This window comes from Talaromyces atroroseus, assembly GCF_001907595.1.
Source record: "Talaromyces atroroseus strain IBT 11181 chromosome Unknown scaffold_7, whole genome shotgun sequence".
NCBI classification, from domain to species: domain Eukaryota; kingdom Fungi; phylum Ascomycota; class Eurotiomycetes; order Eurotiales; family Trichocomaceae; genus Talaromyces; species Talaromyces atroroseus.
This window is the reverse complement of record NW_017971439.1, coordinates 693,323-701,599: the sequence shown is the minus strand read 5'-3', so window position 1 is coordinate 701,599 and position 8,277 is coordinate 693,323. Positions and strand designations below refer to the sequence as shown.

At 46.0% G+C, this 8,277-nt stretch overlaps 3 protein-coding genes across 3 annotated transcripts; 2 read left to right on the top strand and 1 right to left on the bottom strand.

Annotated features, from left to right (window-relative positions):
- Positions 1-281: 281 nt before the first annotated feature.
- On the top strand, positions 282-1,362 carry UA08_05714 (hypothetical protein; the record flags this gene model as incomplete). The annotated part of the gene is made up of 3 exons (XM_020268014.1): positions 282-513; positions 584-1,119; positions 1,237-1,362. The coding sequence occupies 3 exons, from the start codon at positions 282-284 to the stop codon at positions 1,360-1,362; spliced, it is 894 nt and encodes a 297-aa protein (XP_020119020.1).
- Positions 1,363-3,981: 2,619 nt separating this feature from the next.
- UA08_05713 (Branched-chain-amino-acid aminotransferase, cytosolic) lies at positions 3,982-5,445 on the bottom strand (the record flags this gene model as incomplete). The annotated part of the gene is made up of 4 exons (XM_020268013.1): positions 3,982-3,994; positions 4,075-4,773; positions 4,833-5,130; positions 5,217-5,445. 4 exons carry the CDS (start codon positions 5,443-5,445, stop codon positions 3,982-3,984), a joined length of 1,239 nt encoding a protein of 412 aa, XP_020119204.1.
- An 847-nt stretch (positions 5,446-6,292) lies between these two features.
- Positions 6,293-8,221, top strand: UA08_05712 (hypothetical protein; the record flags this gene model as incomplete). Its single annotated transcript, XM_020268012.1, has 5 exons — positions 6,293-6,482; positions 6,582-7,037; positions 7,091-7,914; positions 7,976-8,068; positions 8,126-8,221. 5 exons carry the CDS (start codon positions 6,293-6,295, stop codon positions 8,219-8,221), a joined length of 1,659 nt encoding a protein of 552 aa, XP_020119019.1.
- Between the last annotated feature and the right edge of the window lie 56 nt (positions 8,222-8,277).

The following is an 8,277-nucleotide window of genomic DNA, read 5'->3' as shown; positions in this document are numbered from 1 at the left end:
GCAAAGTCATAGATACAGTTAGTAGTTACTAGATACTAAATAGGTAGTTAGATACTCACCTAGGTAACTAATCAAATCGCATGTATAAATATATCTGGCTAACCTTGGGACTATATGGTGTTTACAGTTATATAACCTTACCTGACCCTCTGTGTCAGCTTAAGTCTTCCAAACTAAAGCATCCCTCTATCCATACTCTCGGGTCGTATATACATTGAGTGCCAGCACCAACAGAAATCATACCTCAAAAGCTCGGATTTCTTGTTCCACCAATATACACCATGGCCACAATGAATCAACACCTCCCATACGGCTATCCGTACCCAACTACAACTGCCACCACCTCGAATACCTTGACCGTGAGCATGGCTACTGCTACACCCAGTTACACCACGCATCATGGCACCAGCAGCGCATTCAGTGATAATGCCAATCCCAACGAAGACTGGACCAAGATCTCGGATTTGGCAGAGAGGCGGCGGATTCAGAATCGAATCGCTCAGCGTAACTACCGTGAGTATTCTGGCCGTTCCTTTTCTTCATTCTGCAGAAGAAAGGACGAGAAGTAGCTGACAGTCAACAGGCAAGAAGCTCAAGCGCCGTCTCGAAGAGCTGGAGCGCAGAGGAGCATCAGAATCTGCATCGCCAGAGCAGCCTCATGCAGAAATAGAACGAACCAAACAGCAGACTAATAAAAAGTCTCAATCATCTCGTTCTGCAAACAATAACACGCAATCTCGAAAGGCGAGATCATCAAGATCGAGCTGGAGCTCGTCTCAGGATCACCTGAGCCTGCCACAGCAGCAACAGCATTCCACCTACAATTCCATGTCCGAAGAACGGGCTGGTGGCAGTGGTGGTGAATTTTTCTACAGTCCGTATCCCTCAGCATACGGACAACTCAACGCCTATCCATCGGCACAGCCTCCTTTTCAGAATCACCACCAACCCCACCACCTGGACGCATATCAAACCTCCCCGCAACCTCATTACGGTGAACTACCTAGTCAGCATCTTTCTGATGACTCTGCTCTCAATCCTCTGTGTATCAGCTACGCTTCAATCACCGGCCTGGAGGTGCCGGCTCCCCACTTTCCGCACTACAACACTCAATTACAGGTACATTTTCCTTTTCTTTGTCTCTTCTTTTCCCTACTAAACTCGACGTCTTCTCAACAAAGAAAGAGATGAAATATTCTAACAATACCGTTTATAAAAGCTGACGGACAACAACAGTCACCGCCACTTACCAATCCCTACTCAGACGGCTACTCCACGTCATCTCCCGCCGGGTCGCTTGAGCAATATCCGCTGACTCCCGAGCCTACGCGACTGACCCCAGAACGTGTAGAGTTCTACTAAAGAATTTTCCTTGCGGATCTTCTAGTTGATGTGAAAATACGTACTAGCATTTGAGGGCGTTATGATTAAGAGTATGGGCAGGCAGTGTTGCATTTTATTCATTTCTTTCAACAAACTATCCTAACAATCGAATTTTAAACTTCGAGCACTTTGAACCTAATTTCCTATAGACTGCCAAAGTATACTACGTAGCATCCAGATTCAGACAGCGAATATCTACTGATGCTTCATTCAACTTTCAGCTTCTTGATTTTATTCTTACCCGGCTCAGCAGGTATGAGTGAGAATTTAGTCGTAGCTGTGGACACTGGACAGCGTTTATGCTTAAATGAAAAACCGCATTGAACTAACTAATTTCCTCCTTGTTCGCCACCAGTCTATGAGGAAATTAGAACACGACTGAGTTAGGCAGTTCACTGCGGAGTTTGCTTGTCAATAATTCCGCACCCTACTCTAGTCTCTAGGCAGCTCCAAAGAATGAAAGCCCTGGGTTCTAGGTTGGGTCCATCGTCCCAAAAGTGAACTTGGCTGTTGGCGAAAACTCGAAAAAATCAATTATAGTATTCACAGCCGCAGCTGTTGTCTGACGTGTTATTCTTGCTGGTGTACTTTATTTCATTTTCGACGCATCTCCGTATATATTATACTAAGGGGCATGTAAATTAAGAAACCACCGTACTATTATAATTATATTATAACTATAGCCACAGTAAGCACTGAATAATACATAAAATGAACGGAATAATTCCGTCCTCTCCAGATTGAGGACTCTCGCGAAGTTGCTATCGATTAATTATTTCTAATATAATTAAGATACGGACAAAGTTACCGAGGCATGTATTTTGATTACCAGTAGTACTCCGTACATTCTAACTATGTTCAGCCAATCTACCCCCACAAAAGCCCCAAACGCAAACTTAAAACTCAGAATTGAGCGAATAGACCAATCAACAGCCCATACACTCATAAAATCCCCACTTTTGCCGAATGTCGGTAGCAGAGCCGGTGCGTACTTGGGCGTACCGATCGTCAGGTGGTAGCCAGGTACTACGCACCCCGTACGCCGTACGGAGTAGCCGTACAGATTTATGCAATACAAACCGTTTGGAGTGTACCCCGTAGTGTAGCTAGCTATACTAATTTAGGATATAACTACCCCCTACACGGTAAGTCTCACATTACGCGGCCGGGCTTCGGCGTTTAAAACATGCTTTTTTTTTTTTAAATTTTAATCCCCGGCTACCGACTCCATAGAATTAGACTGAGCCATTTAGTTCCCACTGCCTAGGTGTTCTTTTACCAAAACCGGGCTAGTAGTTAAACCGTCTCGTCGTCTTTTTTATGTTTCAAGCTTTCAGGGTCCAGACTCGGTACCTAGGGCGTTAGGCATATGAACAGCTTTTCGGACTACGATATACTCCGTACAATGTACATTGTCATGCTCTATGGTCAATTATTACATCGATATACAAGTAAGAAGTAATTAACAGTTACGCGTACAATAGCTTTTGATTACGTGCATTCGGGAGTACTATTTCAGAAGTAGCTTAGCTCCGAACATAACCAATTGTGGATCCACACCATTGAACCTTATCTCAATATCTGTAATTAGGCCAAGAGCATTACCGGGCCGAGATAATACGTACTTATAATACCCCCGGCTGAAATATGCCGGTATTGTGGTGTGTGTATGTACACGCCGTATCATTTGCAAAGAGGTCTCGAATGTCTTTCCGTGTATATGCTATCAATGAAATAACTGCGGAGTACAACGTCTAGTTTCAGAATCAATAAAAAGGGAATATGTATCTACCAATCGATTCCTTACTTTCTCAGTCTACGACTAGTTTAGTAGATCGCTGAATCGCATCAACTAAAAGTCTAAAAATTGTACCCCAACGTTAGCCAACCCCTCACAGAAACAAGATACCTAGTTGACGGCGGACGGATACTAGGCAAATAAGAAGATTAAACACTTTGCCAAGTCTTTTAAATCCCCCACACAACCTTCCATGAAGATTCAGGGTCATGACTCGTGAGTCAAGAAACGAAGGGAATACGAAATATACTAACCCGAATACGAATACCTAGATCAGTTTAGGCCCGATATAAACGGAACTGGGTATATACTTCAGAATTAACTATGCGGTATAATAAGGATCTGACATTTTCATGTCTATATGGAGTAAACAACTGTTTCCTGCTTTGGACTAGGAATTTTCTGGGCTGACGGGACCTATCTCACAACATGTCGTTGCAGTGGAGAAATTTTGTGCTACGTAGTAGGTTTGAAGGAACCCTGGGCGTTCTGGAACAGGAACACAGGAACATGGACGGCTACGTAATAGGATACAACATAATCTAGTACGTACATAATTAGTGTCAAGCATATCATGAAATCATTCGTTGCTCCCGGGACTAGACAAGTAGCTAAAGATGATGTACAGGTATTGCATTGCTAAAATTCCCCCGAAATGCTGACGCCGACGGTAATCGATCGAGTAGATTTTAGCCGTGAAACAAGATACCCCAATGTTTATTCAGCAAAGAAATCAAATGAAAAATTCTTTTTTAGCCTTTTTTTCTTTCCCCTTCTCCGATGAATGAGTGCCTCGAATTTTAGACAAGGTAACTGTGACCATTGTGTCAGCAACCCTTTATCGGCAGAAGTAAAAGATATATTTCATCCAAGCAGAAGAAAAAATGACTTACCTCCATTCATGCTGCTCCTCGCCGTATTGTATGCCCTCGATCCAGTTCTTCATGCGAAGAGCAACGTCGCCAGCCTCCTCATGCTCTTTGAGTCCACAGTCCACCAATTGGCCCTTGTAGCTGATCTTGCGAACGGGGCTGACAATAGCCGCAGTGCCAGACCCAAAGACTTCCAACAGCCGTCCTTCAGCCGACGCTTCAGCGAGCTCTGACATTCGCACCTTGCGTTCGGACACAGCCCATCCCTCAGGGATCAGTCTTTCACGAGCAAGCGAAAGAACAGAGTCTCGTGTGACACCTTCCAAGATTGTTCCGTCCAACGGCGCGGTCAGAAGTTCCTTTTGACCCGTCTCTTTATTCTTGATGGCCATGAAAAGATTCATCGTTCCGACCTCAGTTACGTATTCCTCCTCGCCGAAGAGCCACAGGTTCTGCTGGAATCCGCGAGAAGCGGCCTCTTGCTGAGGCACAATGCAAGGGGCATAGTTAGCGCCAAGCTTCTTGTCTCCAACACCACCTGGCCAGGCGCGCACGGCGTAGTCGGTCGCCTCCAAGGACACCGCTTTGAATCCAGTGGGATAATATGGGCCAACAGGGCTAGCAATAACGAAGAGAAGTGCCGACCCAGGAGGACCCACTCCAATGGTGCGCTGAGTGCCAATCATGGTAGGTCGCAAGTATAGTGAATACCCTTTTTCCCTGCTCGGACATGAGGTTTAGCTCAATGTAATTTGGTGGAAATTTTCCATTTGACTCACTTAGGAATGAACCGGCTTTCCAGCTTAGTAAACTCTGCAATCAATTTGGTAAGGCCTTCACCATCGATGGTTGGGAGGGCAATACGCGAAGACGATTTGTTGAGACGCTCCATGTTCTTGTCGGGTCGGAACAGACGTATCTTGCCATCCTTGTCTTTATAAGCCTTCATCCCCTCAAAGCACTCGAATGCGTAGTGGAAAACACATGTTGCAGGGTCGAGACTAAGGTTCTGGTACGGAATTATGCGGGGAGTAAGCCATCCGTCAGAGGCGGTCCATTCAATCGAGAGCATGTGGTCTATACAGAAAGTACTCAAATATTAGCCATGCTTCTTAGTTGTACCGTGTTGAATGAAAGTTACAATAGGTATATAGCCAGCTTACCTGTGAACGTCTTGCCAAAAATCAATTGGTCATTGGGAGTCAATTCCTTGGGTGTGCTTGTCTTAGTAATCTCAAGCTTGGAAGGGTCAACCCCTGGTAACTCTGCTGTCTTTGAGATAGGCTTGATGCTGTATGACCTCTTCCATAGCGGCGAATACAATGACTCTGTGCATTGAACTCTGCTTGTGCGCATAAATGCATTGCGTGCGAATTGATGTGAGAGCTTCATCGTGTGGGCGGTAGGAATACGCGAGATTCTAAAAAACTTCGCGTTTGTTTGTGTAGCGAAACAAAACTGCCTAGGAGCACAATGCAAGGGATTATAAACCTAGGACAAAGGCCAACCCTCACGAGACCGAGATGAGTCACAGTATCCCCTGGACCCTAACAGCAGCACAGCGTCGTGAAGTGTGTCATAGCATCTTGGAAAAAAATATGGTGTTGACCGGAGTTGCGATTTGGCTCCGCAATTCCTGGGCGGCGCCGATGGTCGGAGCGGTTTGCCGCGGACCAAAACATCTTAATTTGGCCGTGACCCTATTGGCTACTGGCTGTTGAGCCCTATTCATAATTCTACATGTCAGGAACTCGGCCAATCCTTGTTGATCTGGTGGTTCTGATGTGAGTTAGCAAGTCACCATTATAAGATGCTTACCTAGGTAACTAACATGTTCTAGTTAACTAGTTAGTTCTACTTGTCATCATCATATATGTTGCAAGTAGTGCAGGCCAGGCCTATTCCCTGACAGGGAGATTTACGTTTTGTCGCCAGCGATGGCAGACACCTTTATACGGATACCTAGGTAGTTCTGCAAACTAAAATCTGCCTAAGCTTGCGAGTTTCTCAAATACTAATTATATGCCTATTTGAAATAGATTTATGCTCTGTTCACGTGATTCATTGATATGTATCTCAGATGGTTGCAAACAGAGCAAATATGCCAAGAAATACTTTGCGGATGGGCGCTTTCTCTGCCATCGCTTTCATGAATTCTTCTTCCATGCGACATGCTCGATCTGATGGTTTTAGCTTCTTTCTCCTTCTACTTACTTTTGCCTCTTGTGCCATCATAGATATGGCTCCCCAACCGCCCACCACGAAGAGCGGGGCCCTCTCGCTGTATGCAAACCTTCTCGACCCAGCTTCCGAGAGCTCTGCAGCTTCCGGGACGATATCAAAAGCTCCGGTCCTGTTCACCCAAAGTTCCGAGGCAGGCGCAGACAGAGAAGATGTTCCTGCTACAGATAAACAACAAATAAGTGCCGGTAGCGCAATACCCTCCCTCACATATATTCCGCGATGCCTTTTGACGTTATGATTACTCACATATGTGTATGTTGGCGTTTCCTATTCCGCAAATGCAGCATCTTTACGATTCCAGCCTATAAAGAGACCACAGTTGCCGAGTCAGAAACCAAAACCCAAGCCTACATTTCCCAAGGCTGCCTCAACTCCCGCTGCACCGGCAACTGCTACCGGCGCAATCACTTCGTCTGCGCGCCCTCAAGTGAAAACAAGTCTAGCCGACTGGGCCTCTACAGTTGACGACGATGACGATGTAAACGGCTTCTATGGAGGAGAAAAACGACAACGCGGAGGTCGCAAGAAGCGGAAGAAGAATCGAGATGCCCCGGAAATGATCACGAACTGGGATGACATCTACGATCCTTCCAGACCCAATAATTACGAGGAATACAAAAGAAGCGATGAAAAAATACGCGAAGTGAGAGATTGGAAGGATCGTTTGTATGCACATCGTATGGCGAGACGACATAGTAGTGATCCCGATAGCGACGATGAATCTCCGAGGCCCAGAAATCGTGAGTTGCATAGTTTGTTCGTTTGCTCTGGTGAATTGCTAATGAACCGTCAGGTCAATTTGCTCCCCCACCGCTTAATTTCGCGCCCCCTGCTGGCCTGAATGACACGTCGAAGATCTCAGCCAACGATAGTGGAGAAGATGTCTATTCTCAGCGTCTTCAATTGAGTCAGGACCCTGGCCAAGAAATAGAGATGGAAGACGCAGAATATCAGCCACCACCTCCGCCAGATTTGATACCTGTAGATGCTACAGGAGACGATGCTTATGCTCGGCGGCTCCAATTGAGCCAGCAGCAACAACCTCCTCCGCCACCTCCCCCCGCTCCACCTGTACAGCTACCACCACAAATTCCTAGCAAACCGCCAGCCTCATTCTTTCAACCTTCTTCCGCAACAATATCGCGTGCGCCAGTGCGGTACACACTGCCTCCTGCACCGGAAGATATACCCGCCACGGAAGAAGAGCTAGAGGCTGTCTTCGCAACAGAAGAGCCTGTTCAAGATGAGGAAGGAGATGCGGCTCGATCTCTGCGCCCAGGTCAGAAAGGCTTTGCAGAACGTCTCATGGCAAAATATGGATGGACAAAGGGAGCTGGGCTCGGTGCCACCGGTTCTGGTATTGTCAAGCCTTTACAAGTAAAGGTGGAGAAGCAGAAGAAAAAGCCAGATTCGGAAGGTGGAGGGTTTACTACCCCTGCAGGCCGTGGGAAAATTATTTCTAGCAAGAGGAAAGATGAAAATCAAGGAAAATTTGGTCCAATGAGCGAAGTCATTGTGCTCTATGGTATGCTCGATGGCATGGATCTAGATAACGAACTTGATAACAGTCAAGGCGGGGGTCTCATGCAAGAAATAGGAGAAGAATGCAACGAGAAGGTGTGTGTTCCTCCCCTTGACGTCAATCTGCAGACAAATCAGCGCTAACTTCAGCTCAAAGTATGGTCGTGTCGAGCGTGTGTTTATTCATCGAGAAAGCAGTGGTCCTATTCCAGTCTTTGTGAAATTCACCGTCCAGCTATCAGCCTTGCGTGTAAGTAGTTTATCTTGTACAATTGGTCCTTTGCCATGACTGACTGCCTATTCTCAGGCCGTCAACGCGCTAGAAGGACGAATTTTCAATGGAAATAAAATAACCGCCAGATTCTACGACACCGAGAAGTTTGAGAAGGGTGTATATCAATGAGGATTTTGTTCTTTTATATATAAAGCCCAATCTCATCAATGAATGAAATTCTAGCA